This window comes from Macaca thibetana, chromosome X (genome assembly GCF_024542745.1).
Source record: "Macaca thibetana thibetana isolate TM-01 chromosome X, ASM2454274v1, whole genome shotgun sequence".
NCBI classification, from domain to species: domain Eukaryota; kingdom Metazoa; phylum Chordata; class Mammalia; order Primates; family Cercopithecidae; genus Macaca; species Macaca thibetana.
This window is the reverse complement of record NC_065598.1, coordinates 149,450,419-149,478,231: the sequence shown is the minus strand read 5'-3', so window position 1 is coordinate 149,478,231 and position 27,813 is coordinate 149,450,419. Positions and strand designations below refer to the sequence as shown.

The 27,813-nt window shown below is 43.6% G+C and overlaps 1 protein-coding gene across 2 annotated transcripts; it reads left to right on the top strand.

Annotated features, from left to right (window-relative positions):
- On the top strand, positions 1 to 26,853 carry MPP1 (MAGUK p55 scaffold protein 1). 2 transcript variants are annotated; one of them, XM_050775459.1, is made up of 12 exons: positions 1 to 270; positions 13,828 to 13,971; positions 14,244 to 14,322; positions 15,022 to 15,107; positions 16,080 to 16,148; positions 18,889 to 19,085; positions 20,067 to 20,173; positions 20,870 to 20,950; positions 21,839 to 21,919; positions 23,610 to 23,812; positions 24,135 to 24,209; positions 26,188 to 26,853. In XM_050775459.1, the coding sequence occupies exons 1-12, from the start codon at positions 169 to 171 to the stop codon at positions 26,362 to 26,364; spliced, it is 1,401 nt and encodes a 466-aa protein (XP_050631416.1). In that variant the 5' UTR covers positions 1 to 168; the 3' UTR covers positions 26,365 to 26,853. The 2 variants fall into 2 exon arrangements, with proteins under 2 accessions (XP_050631416.1, XP_050631417.1); XM_050775460.1 differs by lacking the exon at positions 16,080 to 16,148 and having other exon boundaries at positions 32 to 270.
- The last annotated feature ends 960 nt before the right edge of the window (positions 26,854 to 27,813 follow it).

Here is a 27,813-nt window from a genome sequence, read left to right as displayed (position 1 = left end):
TGGAGCGTGGGCGGAGCTCCGTCCACGCCCGCCCGGCGCACCGCCTGCTGGGCGGTGACTGGCCCAGCCGCACCGCGTCTCCCGCGGTCTCTGCAGCCCGGCAGGCCCCGGGCCCTCTCATTCTCAGCGCTGCCCTGTCTTGGGTTCCAGTGTTCCAGCTTCTGCGAGATGACGCTCAAGGCGAGCGAGGGCGAGAGTGGGGGCAGCATGCACACGGCGCTCTCCGACCTCTACCTGGAGCACTTGCTGCAGAAGCGTAGTCGGCCAGAGGTGAGCGGGCTCCGCGAGTCTCAAGGGTACTGGGCCGGGGCTCGGCTATTCATCTCGGGACTTTCCCTGTCTGGGGCCGTGTCCTCGGGGGGCCTGACCTTGCGGATCCTGGCCATAGGCCGGAGGCCGCGATAGCCAGCGGGGTGGGGACAAGGCCAGCGCGCGGCCGGGTTCCTACCGGGCTGCTGGTGCAGTGGATCCTTGCCCCCAGCAGTCCTTCTAGTTGGAAATCAGGAGAGACAGCGGCCTGGACAATGAGCTTATTAAGGTCAAGGAAAACTTCCTCGTGGACGGAAGTCAGAGTAACAGAAAGTCTTTAAGGAACACATCAAGGAGTAGGTCTGCCTGGTTGTTGTTGAAGTACTTGTGTTTGGATCCGCACAAATGATTGTAAAAGCCAGCTTCTGGTTCTAAACAGCTCACTCACTGTTCCTCTTCATTTAGGCAGGTCCCCTTGTGCTGTGGTGCAAAGAGGGTGGCCAGTGTGTATTTGCGGGTGGAACAAGGAATCCAGATTCCAGGGATGGATGGCTGGTAAATAGCTATTAACCTGTGTCCTCAAAGATGCCCTAAGGGTAGGTTGTGCTTATCTGTTGCTGGCAAATCTCTCCCAAACTCGCTGGTTTACAACACTGAGCATTTTCTTGTCTCTCATAGTTCGTTTTGGTTGGGCCCAGCAAGGTGGTCGTCATTCAGGGTCTGTCAGGTGGGGACACGGCTCACTTACTCATCTGGAGGTTGATGCTGGCTCTCATTTGGAGCCATGAGCCGGAAAATCAACCAGCAGCCTCTCCCTGTGGCTTGGCCTTCCTCACAGCATGCTGGCCAGGTCCCAAGGGGAAAATGTCCAGAGAGAACCAGAGAGCCAGGCAGAAGCTTAGAAGTCACAGCATGAACATCCTTCCTAGACTGCAAGGCCTCAATTACTAAATGACTGAAGAGGTGGACATTTGGGATTTAGAGTAACCCTCCAATTTCACAGATGAGAAAACTGAAGATCCCTGCAACGTAAGGCAAACAGTAGAGCTGTAGACTCTTTGGGCTGAGTGGCATTAACTCAAGGAAACAAGTAATGGGCATCAGAACTGAGGCTAGATTTTGTGTCTGCGGAGTCAAAGGTCAGTGTACTTTCTGCTGCGCCGCATTGCCTTTCCCTTTATATTCCACTCGGAGTGAGGCATTCACACCTGCCTGTCATTTCAAATCCGGATTGCAACAGCCTGGATTTACATGAGTGCAGAAATAATACAGACGTGAAAGATGCTATTGTTATACAGATGACAAGACAAAATTACAAGTTCTGTTACCTGATTCCCCATGAACTTGGACTTGTAATTTTTTTTCTTCCCCACAGTCAGTACTCACTTGGCTGAGCCTCAACTATTTTTTTAAAATCTCTTTATTTATTTTTGGAAGTCTTATTGAGGTACAGTTAGCATACAGTAGAATTCATGAAATTTAATTGTGCAGTTTGATGACATTTCACAAATGTATACAGTCATGTAACGACAATCACAATCATGACAAAGAATAAACATTTTCAGGGTTCCAGAAAGTTCGCCTGTGGGCCTTGGCAGTCAGTCACTTTCCTCCACCTGGAACCTGGCAACCACTGATCTATCACTATAGATTTGCCTTTTCTGGAATTTTATATAAATAGAATCCTACAGTATGATGTATTTTGTGTCGGGGTTCTTATGTAAACCTATGTGTTCTCTTATGGGCATGCTTGAAAGATTGCCTTTTCGAAAAGAGGCCCTGTCACCACCAGTGTTATGTTGTGGGCACACCCCCTGAGTAAACAGCATGTTTTGTGGGGCTTTGAGTTTATACTATAATATTGGAGATAGTCTACCAGTTAGCTAATTTGTTTGGTCTTTATTAAAGGATTTGAAGAAGATCAAATAAGAAAACTTACTAAATCCCTGAATGAAATAGCATCCAGCTGTGCCAAAGTGAGCATCTGAGGGAGAATCTTCACATGATGAAGTGTGGCTTGACTCCACAAACCTGCAGCTTCTTATTTCTTTAGGTTCACCTTCCCTTTGGGGCTCTTACCAGTCTTTGCTGCAGCACCAAGCTCTGCCTTTCACTTGCTACGTGGCTTTGGGCAAGCTGCTGAAGCTCTCTGTACCTTAGGTTTCTCTCCTTTATGAAACTGGCAAGTCTGGAAGGTTGTGGCAACATTTACGTGAGGTAATACTTGACAAGGACCTTGAGCCACACTGGGACATCCAGGATAATGACTCAGTATCCCCTAGGAGCTGCCTGCCCAGTAGTAGCAGTCAGAAAGGTTTTCTATAGTGGCAAGAGTTGAAGCAGGAAAACCTGTGAGGAAGTTGTTGGCTTCAATAGAAATTATAAAATTATTTTGCTGAAAGTTTCATTAAAGGTGTCACTTTATGGAAAAAGGCTACCAATTCAAAACACAAAGTTTCACTTCCAATTATAATCCACATTTAATACTGAAAAAATATTGTCTAAAGATAATTTTGCAATAGGTTTGAATGTAGCCTGTCTCCCCTATTTAAGTATATCTCCTTCCTTAGATAAACTATTTTTTTTTCAATGTGGTCTAGGCAGGTTGATGGAGAAACTAATTTTATTAGCTCTCTCTGGCCTTGTTCTTCACAGTAGCACCCATTAATGCACATAAAAGTAGTTGTAAAATTCCTGTTACTGCTTTCCTCTTTGGGCCTGTTTGAAGCAACACTTTCCCCAGGACCTGAAGCAATAGGTTGCGAATCCCTGAAAATTCACTTAGGCCTATCCCACATCAAAAAAATCACCTAACAGATAAGTCAGGCTCCAGGCAAATTTCCACTAAGAAAACCTGTTTCTTGGCTCTTAGGGCCATCACATGCAGCATTACTCCCTGCTGGTGGTCATTGAGTGTGACGCAGTGTTGTTTGTTGCCTACTCCAGGTCTGCTGCTGGAGCTAGGAGGCAAATAAGGAAGGACACAGACATAGAAACAAATACAGAGTAGTGTGGTGGTGATGTGATAGAGGCAGGCGTGGAGCGCTGTGGAGCAAGGAGGGGCACCCAGCACGGTGGGGCTCTTGCATTTCCCAGTACCTAGGCTGTAACTGGCAAGTAGCACTCGGGCAGAGGGAATAGCCTGTGCACAGACACCAAGGTGCATGCCAGGTGTGGCACCTTCTGCGATGGGAGGAGGTCGAGTCTATGGTGTGCATGATCACTGACTCTGCTTCTGACTAGTTATAATTTCACCTGAGAAAGAACTTTTGCTCCAGACTTGGATCTTGCTGTTTCATTTGCAAAGGAAATGTTTCTGTTCAAGGTTTCTCTTTTCACAGACCTGATACTAGAAAGTAAAGTGTAATTTTCAAATTATGCAATCCTCTGCCCAGTTTCCCCAGTATGTGGTGTGGTCTCAGCCAGTCTGCCTTTCCTATCCTTCAGTTCCAGGAACTTCATGACTTTTCTTCTGTTCTTTTTTTTTTTTTTTTTTTTTCTTTTTTCTTTTTTGAGACACAGCCTTGCTCTGTCACCCAGGCTGGAGTGTAGTGACGTGGTCTTGGCTCACTGCAACCTCTGTCTCCTACTTTCAAACGATTCTCCTGCCTCAGTCTCCCAGCTAGCTGGGATTACAGGTACCTGCCAGCACACCCAGCTAATTTTTGATTTTTGGTAGAGATGGGTTTTCGCCATGTTGGCCGGGCTGGTCACAAACTTCTGATCTCAGGTGATCCGCCTGCCTTGGCCTCCCAAAGTGCTGGGATTACAGGTATAAGCCAGCATCCCTGGCCTTTCATGACTTTTTTTTCAACACCAGAAGGGCTTAGGATACCTTGTAGATAAGAATCTGCTTTTATTGTGGCTAAGTAGATTCGAGTTTCATCATGAACGTTCTATTCTTTTCTAACTCATTTGTTCTCCCTACTCAAGACACTGAAGTATAATAGAATATCAGGAACAGATATTTCAGGTTAAGATCAATTCCCTTAAATTGGAGTTTGCCAACCTGGGCACTGTTAACATTTTGGGTCTGATAATTCTGTTGTAAAAAGTAATATCTCGCCGCTAAGTTGTGACCATCAAAAATGTCCTGAGACAGTGTCAGGAGGGGAGACAAAATTAGTCGATGCAGAGAGTTTTCTCAGAAGCAGTGAATTGCCTCTAACCTTTCAACGTTGCTAAAAAAGAACTCTGAGTGTGGAGTGTAGAAAGGCAAAAATAAATAGCCATATTTCCAAGATTGGCTGGGGTAGGGGAAGTGACGCCAGAGGAGGGGAAGAGGAACTTTCATAACATAGAGTTTTGCTTTTCTTTTTTTCTTTCATATGAAGAAATATACATGAACAAAACTCATAATAGGTTTTCCCTCAAAAGTTATCTTCCTTGCGAGGCCTTTTCTGCTTTATTTTCCTCCTTAGCACCTGTCATCATCTCTGAATATTCTGCACAGTGCAGAGGCAGCCTTTATGTGAGCGACACAGCACCTGCATTCTCTCCTTGTACCTGCACAAACTCCAAAGTCCATGCTTATAGTTTAACTTCTGGAGTCTGAGGCTTACTCATCCTTTAAGCTCAGACAGGTTTCTGAACCATTTCATGTCTTCAAATATTGACCATAGAATGGGGATGAGCATTTGATTTAACGAGTGTTGTTATTTGCACACAGCTCTGGCACTGGTTTAATGGCGGACTCAGCACCAGGTATCTGCAGCCTTGTGTTTCTTCTGTGTGGACCGGTGCTACTTGAGTTTCCTGTTGTTTCCCCACCTCCGTCCCGGCCCAGTGAAAGCAAAAGCCTTTGCATGTGTACTGAAAGCATGGGGTAGATAAAGCTCGTTGGAAAGGGATCTCTAGAGACTTGGCCTTTAGGTTGATGTGTGTGTTCCCAGATGGATTTAGTACCTGAGAAGCAAAGCACCTGGTTAATGTATGATTTTACAGTACCTGCAAGAATATCCTGGCTCTTAGGCCTTCCTCTCTCCCTAATTCCTCTCATTTGTGGTTAAACATTGCTAATCCTTTTCTAATACTTCAGAATACCCTTGGCTTTCTCAGTTTCTCTTGTTTTTTTCCCAAAGTGGAATAGGATACTGCCCATGCAAAGAGAGGGAATTTGCGGGCACCTGGGGCCAGGGCTTGCTGGGCAGCTGTCTGGCATCCTCTCGCCGTCTTGGACTTGGCTTTCTAAGTCTCCACGTGGGAGCAGTTGGCAAAAAGCCTAACAGTAGGCTGAGCAAATGTTTGTTCTTTCCTATGTTCACTGTCACTTAATCTAATTGTTTGGATTAGAAAGCCAACTTCAGTTGCCCCTGCTCTATTTACCCCCACTACCACCTGCCCCCACCCAGTTTGTTTTTCATCTCTTTTTAAATTCCAACTTCCTTTGAGCAACTGCCTCTGCCCTTTGAACCCTGCAGATGTTTCCTCCGCAGGGGCTTTCAGAGCGGCAGGCATTGCCACTCCAGCACTTTGTCTGATTAAAGGCCAGATGCGGCAGAACAAAGGCCAGACATGGAGTCATGGGTGGGTGTTTATTCCCTGGCTCCTCCTGAATCCCAGCAGTCATCCTTAACAGAGCCACTTCCGCCCTGCCTTGTCACTGGTCAGGGGCAGGCCTGCCATAGCTCTGTGGCCTCCTGTATCCAGTAGAGATGATGGTGGCTGCTTTGAGGGGATGATGTGGAGGTTGTGAAGTGACCTCTGAGAAATAGAATCTAGTACCTTTGACCTTTATTATTTGTTCAGCATTACTCATGTCACTTACAGTATATGTCTGCATATCTTTTCTCCTATGATACGTCAGTAATGAGGAGACGTGGGGACTAGTTGAAGGAGTTCTGTAAGATGAGGTCTCAGAGAAGCTGACCCTCCCTTTCTGAGAGTCTCATGAAGACAGGGTGGCTCAGGGACAAGTTGATGGGGGAGAAAATTGTGCTTTGCTTTTGGAAAACTTATTGTTGCAAGTGTGTACTTTAGTTACCACGTTGAAAGTTTCCGTTTTTCTTAGTCATCATTTGCAACTTCTGGGTAAGCGTGATAATGACTCTTAGTCATCGCAAAGAGGAACATCTTGATGGATAAGCACATCTGAAAGACCAACCTTTGGGATAGCAACTCTTGAACTTTTCTAGCTGGAATGTGTTCTGCCTTTACTAAGCTTTGCTGAGTCTTTAATTTAATTTAAAGGCTGACATGTAAAAAGCAATCACTGTAATAAAGCTGGATAAGAAGAATATAACATAGCTGGGCATGGTGGCTCACACCTGTAATCTCAGCACTTTGGGAGGCTGAGGCGGGTGGATCACCTGAGGTTGGGAGTTTGAGACCAGCCTGACCAACATGGAGAAACCCCGTCTCTACTAAAAATACAGAATTAACTGGGTGTGGTGGTGCATGCCTGTAATCCCAGCTACTCGGGAGGCTGAGGCAGGAGAATTGATTGAATTCTGCATATCTTTTCTCCTATGATACGTCAGTAATGAGGAGACGTGGGGACTAGTTGAAGGAGTTCAACTAGTTACAGTGAGCTGAGGTTACAGTGAGCTGAGATCGTGCCATTGCCCTCCAGCCTGGGCAACAAAAGCAAGACTCTGCCTCAAAAAATAAATAAAATAAAATAAAATAAAATTCCTCTACCCACCACCACAATGAAGATACAGAACTGTTCTATCACCACAAAGACCTCCCTCCTGCTGTCGCTTCATACTCACACTTGTCCTCCTCCCTACTCCATCCCCGCAACCCCTTGCAGCCACTACTCTGTTCAATGTCTCTATGATTTTGTCATTTCAGGACTGTTATATAAGTGGAATCATATAGTATGTGATGTTTTGAGATAGATTAGCTTGCTTTCAGTCAGGATAATGCCTTTGAGATGGATCCCAAGTTGTTTTACTATCAATAGTGTTTTTTGTTTTAATTGCTGAGAGGTGTTCTATGGTATGGATGTACTACAGTTTAACTGTTCACCTATATTTTGGTTCTTTATAGGTTTTGGCTGTTGTAAATAAAGCTGTTATGAGCATTCATGTATAGGCTTTTGAGCGGACATGAATTTCCATTTCTCTAGGTGCCATCCCTGGGTTGTATGGTAGTTATGTGTTTGGTTTTTTTTTTTTTTTTTTTTTTTTTTTTTTTTGAGACGGAGTCTGGCTCTGTCGCCCGGGCTAGAGTGCAGTGGCCGGATCTCAGCTCACTGCAAGCTCCGCCCCCCGGGTTTACGCCATTCTCCTGCCTCAGCCTCCCGAGTAGCTGGGACTACAGGCGCCCGCCGCCTCGCCCGGCTAGTTTTTTGTATTTTTTAGTAGAGACGGGGTTTCACCGTGTTCACCAGGATGGTCTCGATCTCCTGACCTCGTGATCCGCCCGTCTCGGCCTCCCAAAGTGCTGGGATTACAGGCTTGAGCCACCGCGCCCGGCCGTGTTTGGTTTTTTAATAAAGTGTTCAACTATTTTCTAAGGAAGCCATATCACTTACATTCCCACCAGCAATGTATGAGATGCCCAATTTCCCCTCAGCTTCACCAGTTATGAGTATTGTCACTATTTTTTATTTCAGCTGTTCTGATAGATGTGTAGTGACATATCATTGTTTTTTTAATTTGCATTTCTCCCTGATGGCTAATGATGTTGAATATCTTTTTATATCCTCATTTGCCATCTTTATATATCCTCTTTGGTGAAATATCTGTTCATGTTTTTTGCCCATTTTCTAATTAGATTGTTTTTACTGTTGAGTATTGAGTACTCTCTTTTTATATTCTATATACCGGTCTTTTATTGGATATGTGCTTTGTAAATGTTTCTGCCAGTCTGTAGCTTGTTGTATTTTCATAATCTTCACATGGGCTTTCACAGAACAAGAGTTTTTCATTTTGATGCGGTCCAATTTACCAATTTTCCCTTTTATGGATCTTGCTTTTGGTGTCATGTATAGGAACTGTTTGCCTAGCTCTGGATCCTGACAAGTTTCTTCTATTTTTTCCAAAAATATTTTCTAGTTTTGCACTTTACATGTAAGTCCATATCCATTTTAGAAGGTAGGGTTCAGGTCAGCATTTCCCTTTTTGGCAGTGAGTTTCCAATTGCTGCAGCACCATTGAGTTGCTTTTGCATCTTTGTTAAAAATCAACTGGGCATATCTCTGTGGATCTGTTTCTGGGTTCCCTGTCCTGTTCCATTGATCTGCGTGTCTATACCATGTAGTCTTTATTGAGACTATACTACAGTCAGTTTCAAAACTGTGCAGACTGGGTCTTCCTACTGTCTTGTTTTTCAAAATTGTTTTAGCTTTTCATGGGCCTGTACCTTTCCATCATGTATATGATTTTTAAAGGGGCAAGTCTAGACGTGCTTTTAGTGTAACCTACATGGACCAAGTGAGTGAAAACTCTTATGTATAAGAAAAATAACACCCCAAGTGTAGGATGATCGGTAGCCAACACTGGCTTCTGGATGAGGCATCAGTAGGGAATGTGAGAGCTGGGGCCACCTGGAGAGCGGTGCCAGATTTTCCGGTACTTTAAAAAGAAGTTGGCCGGGCGCGGTGGCTCAAGCCTGTAATCCCAGCACTTTGGGAGGCCGAGACGGGCGGATCACAAGGTCAGGAGATCGAGACCATCCTGGCTAACATGGTGAAACCCCGTCTCTACTAAAAAATACAAAAACCTAGCCGGGCGAGGTGGCGGGCGCCTGTAGTCCCAGCTACTCAGGAGGCTGAGGCAGGAGAATGGCGTGAACCCGGGAGGCGGAGCTTGCAGTGAGCTGAGATCCGGCCACTGCACTCCAGGCTGGGCGACAAAGCAAGACTCTGTCTCAACAAAAAAAAAAAAAAAAAAAAAAGAAGTTATAGTCCCCTGATTTTTACTAAACAAAACAGAGACATGTGGTTGAAATAAAACAGTTTGCAACTTCTGCTTTGGTGGTTACCCTTGGAGCTTTTTCTTTTCTTTTTCTGGAAATAGGGTCTCACTCTGTTGCCCAGGCTAGAGTGCAGTGGTGCTATCATAGCTCACTGCAGCCTTGACCTCCTGGGCTCAAACAATCCTGCTGCTTCAGCCTCACAAGTAACTAGGACTACAGGCACACGCCACCACACCTGGCTTGGAACTTTAAATTATGCATTCATTCCTTCATTTATTGTCCAACCAATGCAGATACTACTTCTTGAATCCCCACTTTGTAACAGAACAAGATTACAGGTCTCTTCCCTTCATTTTTTTCTCCCCTTTTTACCTGCCAACTTCCTATCATGTACATATGTACCTTAATATTGTCATGGTGGTGATATTTACAGTCTGTTATTTGTTTCATGATTTGTTTCTAAGTGAGTTCTAAAAAGTAAAAATCAGTAAGTGGTTTTTATATTGTTATAACTGGTTGCCGATCCAACATCCCACTTCTCACTTATAGATCCCTGATCTTGTTTGGGATGGCAAGATGCTCAACTAAACTAATCTTCCCAGCCTCTTTTTTAGCTGGGACGGCCGTGTTCCACAGTTCTGGCCAATGAGACAAGAACCACAAGCCTCACTTCTTTTGGGGGTCTCTGAGCCCTGAATCTGTTGTATTCTGCAGAGGGCACAGTTATCCCCTTGGCTGGTGCCTCCGGTATGCACATTCTAGGCTCTAGCTGTCTCAACTCTCCTTGGTCGTTCCTCCATCTGCTTTCTGTCTTCTAGAAAGCTATTGAAATCCTGGCCAGGCGCGGTGGCTCATGCCTGTAACCCCAGTAGATTTGGGAGGCCGAGGCAGGCAGATTACCTGAGGTCAGGAGTTGGAGACCAGCCTGGCCAACATGGTGAAACCCCATCTCTACTAAAAATACAATAATTAGCCAGGTATGGTGGTACATGCCTGTGATCCCAGCTACTCTGGAGGCTGAGGCAGGAGAATCGCTTGAACCCGGAAGGTGGAGGTTGCAGTGAGCCAAGATCACGCCACTGCACTCCAGCCTGGGCGACAGAGTGAGACTCTTTCTCAAAAAAAATAAAAAAGAAAAGAAAGAAAGAAAAGTAAAGAAGAGAAAGAAATCCTTCAACCCTGATGACTTTTTGTGGGTTTCTATTTCCCTCCTCACCTTAAACAGGGTCAAGGCTGAGGCAGGACAAGATCCATACAAGTACTTGAACCTGAGTCCCAATCACTTTGGAAACTTCTTTTACTAATTTCTTTTATTAAAGTAACACAAGCACATAATACATAATTTGAAAGGTATAACTTGATACACAGTGAAAACAATTTCCTTCTCACCCCATCTTATAGCCACCCAGTTCCTCTCCCTAGAAGTAACCACTGTTTCTTATGTCTCCTTCCAGACATAGTTTATGTATTTTCATTTATTTTATTTTATTTATTTTATTTTTTGAGACAGGGTCTCACTCTGTCACCCGGGCTAGAGTGCAGTGGCATAATCACAGCTCACTGCAGCCTTGACCTCCTGGGCTCAAGCAATCCTTCCGCCTCAGCTTCCCGAGTAGCTAGGATTACAGGTGCACACCACCATGCCCGGCTAATTTTTTTATTTTTTGTAGAGACAAGGTTTTACTATGTTGCCTAGGCTTGTCTCAAACTCCTGGGCTCAAGTGATCCTCCCACCTCAGCCTCCCAAAGTGCTGGGATTACAGGTGTGAGCCACTGCGCCTGGCCAGTTTATGAATTTTTAAGCAAATATGAATATAATCATTCTTTCACTCTTTATGATGAAGCTAATATACCCTTCATCACATTATTATTATTTTTTGCTTAACAATAAATCTTCAAGATTACCCTCAGAACCTCCTTTTCATACCTGCATGGTGTATCCCAGGTATCATAAGTCAATTTTTTAATATAAGCCTATCTTAGACAATTTTGTTATAACAGCAATGCCATATGACTTGGTGTCATGTGAGTTTTTTGAAGTTCTAGTTGCTAGACAAGGCAGTTTCTAGTTGCTAGACAAGGCAGTTTCTCTTTCTCAGTACTTCCCTCATTGAGGTCACCTGATAGTGAACATTACTTCAAACCTCACCATGTTGTGTTTTTTTTGTTTGTTTGTTTTTGTTTTTTTTTTTTCTGAGACAGGGTCTTCCTCTGTTGCCCAGGTTGGAGTGTAGTGGTATGATCGTGGCTCACTGCTGCCTTCAACTCCTGAGCTCAAGCAATCCTCCTGCGTCAGCCTCCCGAGTAGCTGGGACCACAGGCTTGCACCACTACACCCGGCTAATTTTAAAATTTCTTATAGAGGCAGGAGTTTCACCATGTTGCCCAGGCTGGTCTCAAACTCCTGGGCTTAAGCGATCTCCCCACCTTGGCCTCCCAAAGTGCTGGGATTACAGGTGTTAACCACTGCACCTGGCCCAAACCTCACTATCTTATCAAAGTTTCTACTTAGAAATCAGAGTCCCTTAGAAATGATGTAAGCCTCTACTCCAGACTTCCTTGTCTCTCGTCTTCTAGTCCTTTTCTAGGCTTTGGGCAGGCCAGTGGACACTGCTCAGGAATACATGTATTCCCTTCTAGGGACCCTTCTCCTTCCCCACACAGTGAATGGCACACTCCTCACAGTTCTGCCTATTGGGAAGATCTTCCCTCCTTACTGTTTTGAGGGTCACCTCTGGGTATGACTGGAATGCAGCTATCCTCTATTTTCAGCAGATCCTTCCATAAGCCCACTTCAGGCATATACCTCCTCCTCCTCCTCCTCCTCCTCCTCCTCCTCCTCCTCCAGGTGGCTATATTATTTTTGATTTAATATTTTATCTGGGGTGGGAAGGGAGCGTTTTCAGAGGTTTCCATAGTTTTTCCCCATTGTGATTGCTCTTACCCCAGGCCCTGGGCTTCTTAGACATTAACAGATCAGTAAGATGAGGAAAGACCAGCAAAGCAAACTGAGAAGGAGTGTTTTAAGGAGAAGAGAGCAATCACCTGTGAGTGATCCACAGGTGATCCACCATGTTGTGGTGGAGCAGTAGCCATTCATTCCCATTGATGTGGGATATCCACTGGATATGCCACAGTTTATCCATTCTACTGGTGATGGACTTTTGGGGTATTTTCAGGTTTGGGCTTTTAAGAATAGTGTTGTTCTGGAAAGGGCACACCACTACTTTCCTGGAATTCCTGCCAAAAATGCAAAATCCCAATCTAATCTTTAAAAAAACATCAGATGATAAACCCAAACTGAGAGACATCTACAAAATAACAGGTGTGTACTCTGCAAGAATGTCAAGGTCATGAAAGAAGAAATTTTCCAAATTAAGGAAGAGTAAGGAAATGTGAAAAATGCATGATTGGATTCTGGTCCTAGATTGGATTCTGGGACCAAAAAGTCCTAGATTGGATTCTGTACTGGGGAAGAAATATATAGCTATAAAGGACATTCTTGAAAGGGTTGGCAAAATTTAAATATGAACTGAGGACCAGATGACAATATTGTGTCAATGTTAAATTTTCAGTTTTGAAAATGCTCATTCCTAACATGTAGAGACACTTATGGGTAAAGGAAAATAAAGTCTTCAGATTAAGCTCAAATGGTTCAAAATTGAATTTTATAACATTTTTAAAGGGTACTGGCTGCTCTTGGAATGGCGCCAAAAAGATGAAAGAATTTTATAGTAACACCCATATAGCCACACCTCCTAGATTCTACAATTAACATGTTGCTATGTTTGCTTTATCACATTTCTATCCAAAAACTGCCCATCTGTCCACCTTTTTTTCCTGGTATTTCAAATAATTTTCAGATATCAGAGCACTTTACCCCTGAAAGCTTCAGCATGCACGTCATTGGCTTGAGTTCACTGCAGAGTCACCTGACTATAAATGTGTGGCTCTGTTTTTGCACTTTCTGTTCTGTTACATTGGTCTTTTATCTTTCTTCTTACCACAGTGCCTTAAATCACTTTAGATTTATAATGAAGAGGTCTTGCTGCCTGGTAGAGTAACTCATTTAGCTTTGCTGTCTTTGAGATTAGGGGAAGGAGTCACAGTGGCAATGTATTATTGTCATCACCGTGGTTTGGGGCCCAGTCCTAAGCACCTAATTCTACAGGTAGAAGTTCTTTGTAGCCTAAGAGGTGATTCATGAGAAACTGATGTTAACCTGAATTACCTTTGCTGCTGTGTGACTGAGAGCATCAGGTTGTTCAAGGAAATACAGAGGAGAAGGGGACATGCCAGAAACCCTTGGAGCCTGAGGTGCTGCAGGATTCAGAATCTTTCTAATTTTGTTATATATTATGTAATCTCCCAAGTAGGATCCAGGGGAGCACCATGTAAATCAAGGCACATTAATATTTCTGCAGCAACCTAGATAAACATGTCTGTTTTACTTATTTTTAGAGACAGGGTCTCGCTCTGTTGCCCTGGGACTATAGCTGGGACTACAGGTGCATACTACCACACTTGGCTAACATGTCTATTAAGTTGGAGAAATAAAGCTTACAAACAGCTTCATGTTAATTCAAATAAGAATGAGGCCAAACTTATGAAATAAGTTTTCAGAGCCTCTTGAATGTTAGAATTGCAGATTGTGGACTGACTGTGGGCCTTGCTCCTGATTTCATACATTGCTTTGTTGTTTTGACTTGACAGGCTGTATCGCATCCATTGAATACTGTGACCGAGGACATGTACACCAACGGGTCTCCTGCCCCAGGTAGCCCTGCCCAAGTCAAGGGACAGGAGGTGCGGAAAGTGCGACTCATACAGATTGAGAAGGTCACAGAGGAGCCCATGGTAATCCCTCGTCCTATTGTTGCCCACCAGTGACTCTTCTGGCCCAGTGAAGGAGGCTGCTCATGGAGTTAGGGAATTGGCCAACCCCAATATTGTCTTTTCATCCTCATCTCAAATTCCTCCTCAAAGCAGGCTTCATGCCTGTTCTAGCTGAGGACTATCCTGAGTATAAATAGAAAATGCTTTTCCTGCGAAATTGCCATAAGTTATTTCTAAAGTAACCTCAGAAAGACCTTAAAATAAAGCTTATCATGCCATTATCTTTATTTCAGGGAATCACTCTGAAGCTGAATGAAAAACAGTCCTGTACAGTGGCCAGAATTCTTCACGGTGGCATGATCCATAGACAAGGTGCTCTGTGGGAGCTCTGGGTGGGGTTTTATTCAGGGATTAATAATTTACTCCCTGTTCAGTGGTGTGGGGCATGAAGCTTACAATCCTCCAAACTGGTAGCATTTTTGTGAGTGTGCCAAGAGACTTTTTGTGGCTTAATAACTGGCTCTGTAGAATCACTACATGATAAGATCTCTATGTGAATTGCCCAGTGCGACCATCTCTCTATCTGAGCCTTCTTTCACACCTATTTATACCAATATTTTTCTAGTAGTTAATATTTGAACAATTGCCACATGCCACCCATTGCATTAGACTCGGAAAGGACAGCAGTACCATTTGGTAGCATTTTGGGGTTTGAGCTAAACAACAAAGAAACACGGAGCTTGCTGGTGAAAGAGGAGTACTGAGTTCTTTGCCTTGCTTTGTTATTCTTTTTAGTATATACATCTGTATCATAGTCTGGAGTCAGTAGCCACTCTAGTTCCAGGAATTTGAGGACAAGGTGTTTTACTGTGCTGTTGGACTACTGAGGCCAAGGAGGATGAGACCATCTTAAACTGTCAAGTCAAATGTTTTCAATCCTGAGTATTTGACGCAATCTGTTTCATAACATGCTGTAAATCCTGGTTTCTCTTCTGTGGTATCTTGAGTTACATCAACAGCTCCTGTTTGAACCTTTGTTCTTTTGTGGATTGATTTTTCATTTCATGGCAGGCTCTCTTCACGTGGGGGATGAGATCCTAGAAATCAATGGCACAAATGTGACTAATCATTCAGTGGATCAGCTGCAGAAGGCGATGGTGGGTATTTTCTATGCTAGATGAAGACCTTCCATTGTCTCCATAAGTGCTGATCCACATTGGTATCAGTGACCTTGTCTTTCTGTCAAAGTATTTGTACCTTCTTGAGGGGGCTCTTTTCACTGCTAGTCTTTATTTTGTGTAAGAAATGATAATTTTCTGCCTTTATTTCATAAAATTCTAAAGCAGGGCAAATAACCCGGAGCATCAATCTGGTATTCCATGAAGTAATGCCAAATGAAGTAAAGCAAGTTATCATGTGTATAGTAGAATCCCATTTTGTTAAAAACAAACAATACATATGTATGTATATGTATAATGTATATAAATATTTGTAATGCTTTTATTGGTATAGGGAAAGGCTTGGATATATATGTGCCATAGTTCATTTTTAGGAACTTCTTCGGGACTTTTTGGGGAGGAAAAGTTTTTATTTATTTATTTATTTATTTTTTTTTTTTTTGAGATGGAGTTTCGCTCTGTCACCCAGGCTGGAGTGCAATGGCGCGATCTCGGCTCACTGCAACCTCCGCTTCCTGGGTTCAAGCGATTCTCCTGCCTCATCCTCCCGAGTAGCTGGGATTACAGGTACCCACCATCACGCCTGGCTAATTTTTGCATTTTTAGTAGAGACGGGGTTTCACCATGTTGGCCAGGCTAGTCTCGAACTCCTGATCTTAGACGATGCACCCACCTCAGCCTCCCAAAGAGCTGGGATTACAACAGGCGTAAGCCACCGTGCCCAGCTCGGAAAAGTCTTTAGTTAGCTTTTCTTTGTTACTCTTTGCATGTCTTCATATTGTTATGCTGCTTTATGGGGCACATGATACTTTTGTATTAAAGGAGGAATTGTCCTACAGAATCTCAAAATATAAAGATGGTTGTTGGGGAAAAAAACCTGGGACTTTGAATGAATGATCACATCATTCAACTGAGTTTTCTGTACAATTTTATGTCCATTTTTTTAAATAGAAAGAAACCAAAGGAATGATCTCATTAAAAGTAATTCCCAACCAGCAAAGCCGTCTTCCTGCACTACAGGTGGGTGGGCACCATTTTCTCTGTTGTCATGATGGCAGGAGTTGGGCCATTTGTCTTGTATTCTTTGAAATTTGATTATAAGGGATAAGTTCTAAGTATCTCACAAGTGTGTAGCTGCTTGGCTCAGGGTCCCATTATTCCCTGCCTGGTATAAAATACAGGAGCTCATTCCCCTTTCCTCAAGGGAGAACATAGTGACGACAGTAGTAGAGAATGAATGAGCCTTTGCTGCTAGTGATCAGGTAGGAAGGGAGAGGGTAATCTTATTCTACAGATGGTAAGGAATCAATACAACTCCAAGAGGAAAATGGGTAAAGGGAATGAAGAGATCATTCACAGGACGAAAACTACAAATGAGCGTTGAACATATGAAAAAAATATTTTATCTTACCTGTCATCAAAGAAATGCAAATTGAAATATGCATGGGACACCAGTTTTCACCAAGCAAATTGGCAAATAACTTTTAAAATAGCAATAATAAAGCCCTGTGATTGATAGTGGCGAAGTAAAGAAAGAAAGAAGATAGAATCTGTTGAGCACTCATTGACAATTTATTGAGGATCTACCATGTACAAAGTACTGTGCTAGAACATGGAGGTGACATAAAGAGAAATGGTTCCCAGTTTGCACACAGCTCATCAGCCAGTAGAGGAATAGATTGGACAGGGCCATGGCAAGTCAATGTGGAAGAAGGAGATATTTAAAAGAATACATCTGAAGTTTCTATTGCAGGTTACTTGTAGTATGATGGTATAATTTTCTTAAGTAAACTTTTAAATTGAAGTTTTGGCATATATGGGTATATATTCAACAAAGGGCACACATCACAAGTATAAAACTGGATGAATTTTTCACAAACTGAACACACCCATGCAACCAGCACCCAGCTCAAGAGACAGAATATGCCAGCAGCCTAAGACCACCGCCCCCAGCCCCACCATGCCTGTTTCCTCAAGGCCCACCATAACCCTGACTTCTAACAGCAGGGATGAGTTTTGCCCCTTTTTGAAATGTATTAACATTGAATTATGCAGTATGAATTCTTTGGTGTCTCATTTTATTCACTTAGTATTATGTTTATGAGAATCGCCTATATTGCTTCATTCTCATTCATTCATTGTATGAACATGCTACAATTTATTCAGTCAGCTTTTTTGGTCTTACGTAGTGCTGCCATTAACCAAACAGGATCTAATTCAGCAATACGAGAAGATTTACTGCCTGAAGGGCAATGAATTCACCACGTTAACAGAAAAATGGAGAAAAATGCCTTTCTTTTGAGAGTAGAATTGCCAGGTTGTAGTATATGTGTGTCTTCATCTTTAGATGATATTGCCAAATAGTAGCTGAACCATGTGACATCCCCAGCTGCATAGTATGACAGTTCTGGTTATTCTATATTCTCACCAATACTTACCATTGTCTGATTTGTTTGGTTTTTTTTTTCGCCCTTTGGCCATCCTGATGGTGGTATCACATTGTGATTCTAAAAATTCTCTAATGACTAGTGAGGGTAAACTCCTTTTTATATGTTTTTTTTCCACTTGGGTATCCTCTTTTGTAAGATGCCAATTCAAGGCTTTTCACTGATTTGTAGGAGTTCCTCATATATTCTGGATAAGAGTCCTTTGTCATATGCATCCCAAGTATGTTCTCTTCTTCTGTGGCTTATTTTCTTCATGGTTCCTGTTAATGACTAGAAACTCTCAATTTTAATGAAATCCAATCTACCACTTTTTTCTGATTAGCACTTTTTACGTCTTGTTTTAAAAGTTTGTACTTACTACAAGGTTAAGATATTCTCCTATGTTTTCTTCTAAATGCTTACTTGTTTGATTTTTCACATTTGGATCCACAACCCATCTGGGATTCATTGTTATACATATTGTAAGGTAAGAGGTCAAGATTCCAGTTTTTCCATATGGATACCAATTGAACCAGTATCATTTACTGTACACCATCACTTTTGTCATGAGTGATATTTACAGGCCTATTTATTCTTTTCCATTGTACTGTTTGTTTATCCCTATGCCAAACCTGCATGTCAATTTGGATAAAAGAGGCATCTGCACCATATCTCAGTGGAAGTGATGATAGCAGGCATTTTTGTTTATTTTTCCATCTTAAAAGGAAAGCTGGCCAGGTGTGGTGGCTCACGCCTGTAATCCTAGCACTTTGGGAGGCCAAGGCGGGTGGATTGCTTGAGCCCAGGAGTTCGAGACCAACCTGGGTAACATAGCAAGACCCATGTCCTTTAAAAAAAAAAGGGGGTAAAGCTTTTAATCTTTCACTGAGAAGTATGACGCTGGATGTAGGGTTTTTGTAGGTATTCTTTCTCACAATAAAGAACTTCCCTTCTATTCCAAGTTTGCTAAGAATTTTAATCTTGAATGGGTTTTGAATGTTATCATAGGCTTTTTCTGCATCTGTTGAGGGGATCATATGATCTTTTTCCATTTTTATGTTAATGTGGTGAATTTATTGGCCTTCAGGTAGTAAACCTTCTTATATTGCTGAACTAGATCCTGTTTGGGTGTGATTTATTATACTTTTTATACATAGCTAAATTTGACTTGCTAATATTTTGTTTGGCGTTTTTACATCTCTGTTGCAGAGAGAAATTGTAAGATTCTTGTCAGATTTGTGTATCTTGACCCAATTTGTTTACAGCAGGACATGCTCTGATGCTGGTGTTTCTTTTGAAGCTGCCGCCTGCAGTTCCTTTTGCCTTCTTTTTAGGTGTTCATGAGAGCGCAGTTTGACTATGATCCCAAAAAGGACAACCTGATCCCTTGCAAGGAGGCGGGACTGAAGTTTGCTACTGGGGACATTATCCAGATTATCAACAAGGATGACAGCAATTGGTGGCAGGGACGGGTGGAAGGCTCCTCCAAGGAGTCAGCAGGATTGATCCCTTCCCCTGAACTACAGGAATGGTGAGCCATTTTTGTGCAGGCGGAAGGGCCATGTGCCTGCCACAAATAACTTAGCTTCAGAAAATCTGTCATTTTGTTTGTAGTTTCTGTTTCTTGACCAAGGAGACCTCCTAGATTTCCTGGCATAATGGGTGGGGGAGGGTTAAAGAGGCAACTACAGGCAAGGGAGCCCAAATAGCTCTTCATTCCTATGTGGGCCTCTTGCTTCCTTAAACGTTTTCCCCATAGTTACAAAGCACGTGACAGTGCTGGGACGGAGCCCTCCCTGGTCTCCTATCTCCCAAGCTAGTGCACTTCTACCAGCCATACTGTTTCTGGGATTTCCTTGGAGTCCTGCAGAAAACAGTCACATTTAAGTATGTGTCCTTTAGGCACATTTCTGGTACATAGAAAAAATAATTCCTGTCCCTGAGTCAGATTGCTCCCAAAAAAATTCACAAAACAGTTCCAACCTATAACATATCCAACACTGAGCCTCCCTCTGCCTGTGCAAAATTACCCCAGTGTAAAGATTACAACCCTTGTGGGGTTGACATTGAATAGAAATATTAGAATCTATTACATGTAGTAATACAAGTTATTGTTTTGTGAAGCAGTTGTTTTAGATATATATATGTGGGGTGTGTGTATGTGTTTTGTTTATAGATGTATGTATAATACTGGCTTGCAATGTACAGTGTATTTCTTAGGGTCATAAAGGTTTGAGACCTTGATGGTCTAGACCAAAGAAAGCACGTTGTTTGTGCGTTGTGTCCAGAATGTGCTGACAGGTACTGGATGACACAGACTCAAGGGGCCAGGTCCCTGACTGAGGGCAGGGCACAGTGCAAGATGCACCAAACAGCGTATGGGGCGCTTTGCACACATTATGTCCCACTGTAACGGACACTCAGAGAGTGAAGGGCATTAGGGAATGAGTGACTAGGGGGTTATGAGGGGAGGGGGAGGAAAGCTGACCCCTTGATTGTCTTTTCCTACCAGGCGAGTGGCAAGTATAGCTCAGTCAGCTCCTAGCGAAGCCCCGAGCTGCAGTCCCTTTGGGAAGAAGAAGAAGTACAAAGACAAATATCTGGCCAAGCACAGCTCGAGTAAGCTTTCTGAGCCTTCTTGCCCCAGGCTCCTCCAGCATTCGTGTGTTTCCCAGTCTCTGTAACCAGCAGAAAAGGGGAGGTGGTGCAGTGTGCAGCGGAAGGCACATTCTACATAAAGCATATAATTTCTTCTGGTTTCTTTTTATTGAATCCATCTTCACAAGCTTGCCGCAGTCAGACCAGTGGAGGTAAAGGAGGACTAGTGGTCTGCCTACACCTACTCATCACCCCACCCCTCACACAGAAGTAGATGTGGCCAGAACATCTGTGGTGGGAGAGGAGAAGTGGGGCAAGAACACAGGCCAGAGGGAGAGGCCAGGACCAGGTCATAGGAGCTTCGTGCACCCTCCCTAGCGTTTTCAATTTTGTACTACAGACTGTGGAGCTAGTGAAGGGTTTTGAGCAGAGAATTCACACGGTCAGCTTTCCATCTGCATTTCTCTTTCTGAGATGTCACATGCACACCACCAGCCAGGGAATGATCATGGCAGTCTTGGGTTGTGAGCAGGTGAGGGGGTGGAGAGTCAGGATGACACCAGGTCTCCATCTTGAGCAGCTGGGTCAATAGCCTCATCTCTAGTCACTTCCTCCCTGCTTGTTGAGATATCGTGAGGTTCTTTCCCACTTCAGAGTGTGGAACACTGTTCTTCTCAGCTCTGGAAATGAACACTGCTTGGTTTTCTTTGTCTCTAGTTTTTGATCAGTTGGATGTTGTTTCCTACGAGGAAGTCGTTCGGCTCCCTGCATTCAAGAGGAAGACCCTGGTGCTGATCGGTATCTTCTCATTTGCACATTTCTGTCTTTATTTTCCTGCCTGCATCATGTGCCCACCCCAGAAAAAGGCAGTGAGGAAGAAAATAAGTGAGGTCTCTTGGGTTCTCCACATAGAGCAGGTGTAAGGAATTTTCTGAATCCTCACATGCACCCCATCTGGGTCCACCTCACAAGTGAAACTAAACCTTATAAGTTTCTCTACTATTTAGCAACGAATTCTCTTTGGTTAGGTTTCATGCTGGCAGGTCCGAAACAAGGTTTTGCTCTTTGTTCATCTGTCCACTGGCAGTGATATGCTTTTTAAAGCAAATATGTTGGAGAGCTTCGCTAGCATTTTGTTAGTATTCTGAACTGTCAGTCACCCATATAAGCCTTGGAAGCTTCCCCCAAGCAGTGACTCTGACCTGAAACAGAGTAAGTCCTTGCTTCAAACCCAGGTATGTAGGCTTTGCCTCTGGCGGGCTGCTCACCTTCCTGTCTTTAGAGTTGAAACTTTAGTTGGTTAGAGGATCTACATTAAGGTTTTGGTAAAATTTCTAGTAAAAACACTGGCTTAAATTCAGTTCCATTAATTTTGAAGAAATTTTAGAAAATAACCAGAAAGCCTCCTGTGTTCGCTGGCTCCTCTGCAGAAGTGACAGTTACATTCTGAGTCCCAACCCTTAGTCCTCAGAAAGAGCCTTCTCCCCGAAATGGAAAAAAGGACCTGAAGCCCCTTGGTGGCCCCAAATCTTCTGACAGCTTAAAGGCCCTGACTCCAGCCCACATGGAACCCGAACTCATGTTCACCTGTTGGCAGCTTTGAGTGCCGAGAGAGGAAAATCTGTATCTTATCCCCGATCCCTGCTCCTCTCCCCGCTTTCCAAAAGATGTTCTCTCTCTACACAGGAGCCAGTGGGGTGGGTCGCAGCCACATTAAGAATGCCCTGCTCAGCCAGAATCCGGAGAAGTTTGTGTACCCTGCCCCATGTAAGTAGCTCATAGGCACTGTGGAGGGGAGGTGACAGGCGGACAGGGCATCAGTAGCACTTTTTATCACAGTACCACTCTCCATCTGAAATACCATAGTGTTATTTTATTTTTTAAAATTATTTTATTTTAAATGTTTGATTATTAAAACTAAACAAAATATGGAAAGATAAAAATTTGTGCCCACAATTCCTCCACCTAACAGAATAACTGTTTTCTTATTGTTATTCGTGCTGTTTGTCTACATAACAGAAGCTGTAGTAAACATTTTATACCGCCTTAAAAATTACTAAGTATTAAAGTTTATACATATAACTTTGTCATTTTACTTTTTAAACATTTTCTCATGTTCCCCTGCAATTTGCCTAATTCTCTTTGAGAATGGTTTTATAGTCCACTGAGTGGATGTCCTTGGTAGATTTCCTTGGCTATCCCACTCTTCATATTCAGGCTGCCTCTCATTTTCATGGAATGTCTTCTAAATCAAAGCAGTGCCTAGGAAAGGCCCAAACTATCTCAACAGCAGTCCTAGATATGGAGAAGAGTAGCGCCAGTGATCAGGTGAATTTGATAACTCTTCCATTCCCAGAAGTGATGCTGCATGGTATAGTTGTGTATGTTCCCAGAAAGAAATACAGTCATTCCTCGCTTAATATTGTCAATAGGCTCTTCGAAGACTGTGACTTTAAGTGAAATGACATATAACAAGAAACAGTTTTTTTACTCATCAACAATACAATGAAATGAAGTTGAACTAAACCGTGTTATTCAAGGACCAACTGCATGTGATTTCACTTAAACTCACATTTTCTAAGAACCTACTGATAATAATATTAAGTGAGGAATTACTGTACTGCTAAGCAAAATAGAAAACCAGATTCTAAACCTCATATTAGGTTTTTTTTTTATTATTCTTTCTTCATTTTGCTTTTTTACACATGGATCATTGAAAGTTGTCTCCTTGCCGGAGGGACGTAGACTTATTCCAGGTTCGCATTAGGAGCAGAAAGCAAATGGCCCCAGGAGTGAGTGGGGAAGCAGAAATAACCAGTACAGGCTCCTCCTTCAAGAGAATCACACGTGGTTGTAGATTGAGGAGAAGGGGCCAGGTGAGAGACAAGTGTGATCTGGGAGGCAAAGTAGACAGTCAATGGAAGATGGAAAGAGGGGAGGTTGGGAGGATTGTGTTTCAAACTACAATATCTGGAGCATATTTTACTGATTAGACAATTTATACGAGTAATAGAAAATAGTCCAATTTTTAACAACATGAGCTGAGAGTAAACCAAAGTACTCTTCTTTCCAAGTCATGAAAAGGAAACCTTAAATATATTTCCAAGAGATCCTGAGCATAGTCTATAGATCTGTTTTAAAAATATTTTCTGCTGTTTTCATTTCTGAGTTTCAATATTCCTAGATTTGGAAGTGTGAGAGATGTAACTTCATCTAGGGAAAATGATAATAGGAATTTTCTATGTTAGGCTTTGCCCCTTAAAAATTGAATGTGTCCTGGGCAGATGGAGGGATTTCCTGGTGTACATCACTTTCGAGCATCAGCTCTTCAGGAACCCCTGTATTAAAGTCAATGCACCAAAGGCAGCTAGGGTTTCAATACAGACAACCATGGTCCAAGCCCTCATGAAAGGGTGAGGACCTGGAGTTTGTCAGGGATCTGGGCTCTTGTACACAGATACAACACGGCCGCCAAGGAAGAGTGAGGAAGATGGGAAGGAGTACCACTTTATCTCAACAGAGGAGATGACAAGGAACATCTCTGCCAATGAGTTCTTGGAGTTTGGCAGCTACCAAGGCAACATGTTTGGCACCAAATTTGAAACAGTGCACCAGATTCATAAGCAAGACAAGATTGCCATCCTTGACATTGAGCCCCAGGTGGGTAGGCATGGAAGGGCAGGGACGGATGGGCTCAGCCACACAAGGGATGGCAAACAGAGTGCTGAAAAAGATAGTGCTCCTTGGGAATCTTCTGGGGGCTCAGGATTGCTTCAGCACTTTTAATGGGGTCAGCCTGGAACAAGAACAGTAGTACTGGGAAAGCTGGAAAGTAGTATTGGGGTAAAGCTCAAAGCTGCTTATTTAGAAGGAATCCATTACGACAGCTATGTAGGTTTTTTGTTTTGTTTTGTTTTTTGTTTTCACTTTCCTTTTCTTCCTTCCTCCCCTTCTTTTTTTTTTTTTTTTTTTTTTTTCCTAGACCCTGAAAATTGTTCGGACAGCAGAACTTTCACCTTTCATTGTATTCATTGCACCTACTGACCAGGGCACTCAGGTGAGGAGAGGTTGTGCGGGTTGGGTAGGAATTCACTTTCTCCGGGCCTGCCCAGACGAGGACCTCAGTCCAGGTCATTGGCCAGAGTGCTGGCTGGAGGTCACAGCTCCAGCTGGGCTTCTTCTCCAGGGCCAAGAAGCCAAAGGGCATGCACATTCATTCGAGCTCTTAAACCACTACCTAGGCCGGTGCCCATGACGGGTAATGGGGACAAAACAAACCAGACCCAGTCATTGTCCCAGAGGCACACAGTTCCAGGGGTAGAGATGGACAGTTGAGCAGATCCTGATACTGGTGGGATGCAGGCTCTGGCAGGGGAAGCTGTGATGGACAGAGGTGGCACTGAACCTGCCCTGGGGTGCAGTATGGCTGTGAGGAAAGACAGAGGGGCCAGGAATATATTGAAAAGCCTACCCTGCTCCTCTGCCCAGCCCTACCCATGCACTTTGCTACACTGTGCTTTTTCATTGAACAATGGACACCTTTCCCTATCAGGGTGTGAGGAACTATTTTTCTCAATAGCTGCATGGTCTTCTACTGCATGCATGTGTAATTACTTAACCATTCACCTGTTGATGGCCATTTGGGTTGCTTTCAAACACTGATTATAAAGAATACTGCAATCAGTAGCCCGTGCATATAGCATATGTGTGCAAATATATCTGTAGGAAAAACTCCCAAGTAGGATCACTGGGTCCAAGAGCACATGCACTTAGAATTTGGACAGGGACTGCCAAACTACACTCCTTCAGGATTTGTAGTCCCTCCAACCACCTGTGAGAGTGCTTGTTTCTCTTTGCCTGTAGCATGTTGTCTTTTCTTTTTTTGCCAGGCTACTGGCGGGAAAAATGGTATCTCATTTTTTTTTACTAAAAGAGATGATTGGGTACTTTTTCATATGAAGAGCAATTTGTATTGCCTTTTCTGAGAATTATCTGGTCATGTCCTTAGCTCATTTTTCTGCTGAGTTATTGGCCTTTGATGTATAGGAAGTCTGTATTAGGGTAATTAGCCCTTTGTAATATCAGCTGTAATTTTTTTTTTCCCAATTTGGCATGTCTTTTTGCTATGCAGACATTTTTACTTTTATGTAGTTACATGATTTGTCTTTCATGGCTGCTTGGTTTTAGGTCAAAGAAAGAGTCGTGAGATATATACACACACATTTTTAAATTTTGTTTGTTTTTTGTAGAAATGGGGTCTCACTGTGTTGTCCAGGCTGGTCTTGAACTCCTGTGCTCAAGCAATCATCTTGCCTCGGCCTTCCGAAGTGCTGGGATTACAGGTGTGCTCTGGGATTAGAAATCGCCTTTATCTGACTGGGTGCAGTGGCTCACGCCTGTAATCCCAGCACTTTAAGAGGCCGAGGTGGGTGGATCACCTGAGGTCCGAAGTTCGAGACCAGCCTGGCCAACATGGCAAAACCCTGTCTCTACTAAAAATACAAAAATTAGCCAGATGTGGTGGCACATGCCTGTAATCCCAGCTACTCGGGAGACTGAGGCACGAGAATTGCTTGAACCCAGCAGGCAGAGGTTGCAGTGAGCCAAGATTGTGCCACTGTACTCCAGCCTGGGCCACAGAGCAAGACTCTATCTCAAAACAAAACAAAACAAAATCACCTTTATCTTTGTTTTAGTATTGCAGCTCTGGTGCTCGTTGAAATGGCTCTTCCATGTTCAAAGGGCATTAATAGGAGATGCTGGTGAAGTCCATGCTGTCTCTGCATAGCTATTGGTTCTCCAGAGGGCTCTGATTGGTCAGGGTTAGCTTGAGATCCTCTGAGAATTGCCATGGTCTTTTGAGATTGCCTCTTCATGCCCTATATTAACATTCTTTCACAATGTCTTCCAAGTTTGACTCTTCAAGTATGATGCACAGCTGAGCAGCGCTAACAATTGCTCTTTAAAATCTGTCACTGGCCTCTCTGGGCTGGGGGTGGTGCAGCTTGCTTCATCTGTGGCTTTCTTCTTTGCAGACAGAAGCCCTGCAGCAGCTGCAGAAGGACTCTGAGGCCATCCGCAGCCAGTACGCTCACTACTTTGACCTCTCACTGGTCAATAATAGTGTTGATGAAACCCTTAAGAAATTACAAGAAGCCTTCGACCAAGCGTGCAGTTCTCCACAGTGGGTGCCTGTCTCCTGGGTTTACTAAGCTCATAGAATGGGGGAACCCACTGTATGCCCCTCTCCAGCATTTGGAACTCCACCCCCCTTGCTTTAAGACAAACAGGGCTGCTCCAACTAGTTTTGTGTCAGCTTCCAGCTCTCTGCAGCTATCCTAATTAAGCCAGTAGGGTTCAGTCTTCTTGCTCAGGCTCCTGAAGGGTTGGGATTTGATTTTCCTGATAGATGGGGCCCCAGTAATCTGGATTTCAAAAGGATTTCTACAAATTGGGGGTAAGCAGTACTACCAAAACGTAACTGCTAGATCAAGGATGATGCACAGCAAAAGCAACAACCCCATCCCTCTAAAGCCTGCCCTCCTTTGCCTTCAACTGTATCTCGTTTGTCTTTTTATTTTGGAGAAAGCGTTTTTAACTGCAACTTTCTATAATGCCAAAATGACACATCTGTGCAACAGAATGACGTCTGCTCTAGGGAAACCTTCAAAAGCAATAAAAATGCTGTGTTAAAATGCCAATGACCTTGTAACTCTGGGTTTCCACACAAAGAAATGTGGTCCATTTCACTTAAGCTCCTGGACAACGGCATTAACACAAGATGATAAACACCAGTGCCCTTGAAGAATCCCCATTCTCTGTGCCCCCACTGCAGGTCTCTACTGGCTAGTGCCCATGTAGAAAAACACCCTAAGGTTGTCATATCTGGAGGAAAGCCCATTGTGGGCACATATTTAGAGAAAATCCTAGCCTGGGGTCCCGTGGTACAGTGGAGGCTGGTCACTGAGCCAGGGCTGGGGTCCACTCTGCACGCCTGGCTCATAATGTGGCTACAGCTCAGGGCCTCTCCTCACTGCATCCAAGGACTCCCCCAGGAAGCGACACTTTTTTTTTTTTTGAGACAGTCTCACTGCTTTGCCCAGGCTGGAGTGCAGTGGCAGGATCTCGGCTCACTGCAACCTCCACCTCCCAGGTTCAAGGGACTCTCCTGCCTCAGCCTCCCAAGTAGCTGGGATTACAGGTGCCCACCACCACACCTGGCTAATTTTTGTATTTTTAGTAGAGATGGGTTTTGCCATGTTAACCAGGCTGGTCTCAAACTCCTGACCTCAGGTGATCTGCCCGCCTCAGCCTCCCAAAGTTGATGGGATTACAGGTGTAAGCCACCACACCCGGCCTCTTTCTTGGCTCTTAATACCAAATTGGAAGCAACCCTAGACCTTTCTTCCACTAATCTGTCACCAAGGCCTTCAGATTCCTGAATGTCCCTAACTTTCAGCTTCCTTCTCCCGACTCACCCTGCCTCCCTCCTGCCAGGCCCACTATGTATAAATACATCAACCCTCTCCTCTGTTCTTCTACAGATCACTGGTTTTGTGGTAATCACTGCCTCTGAGTACTCACATCAGATGACAGGGCCCAAGGTGAACTGTGTAAGATACAGAACGAAAATGTAAAAACCAGAAAACATAAAAGCATCA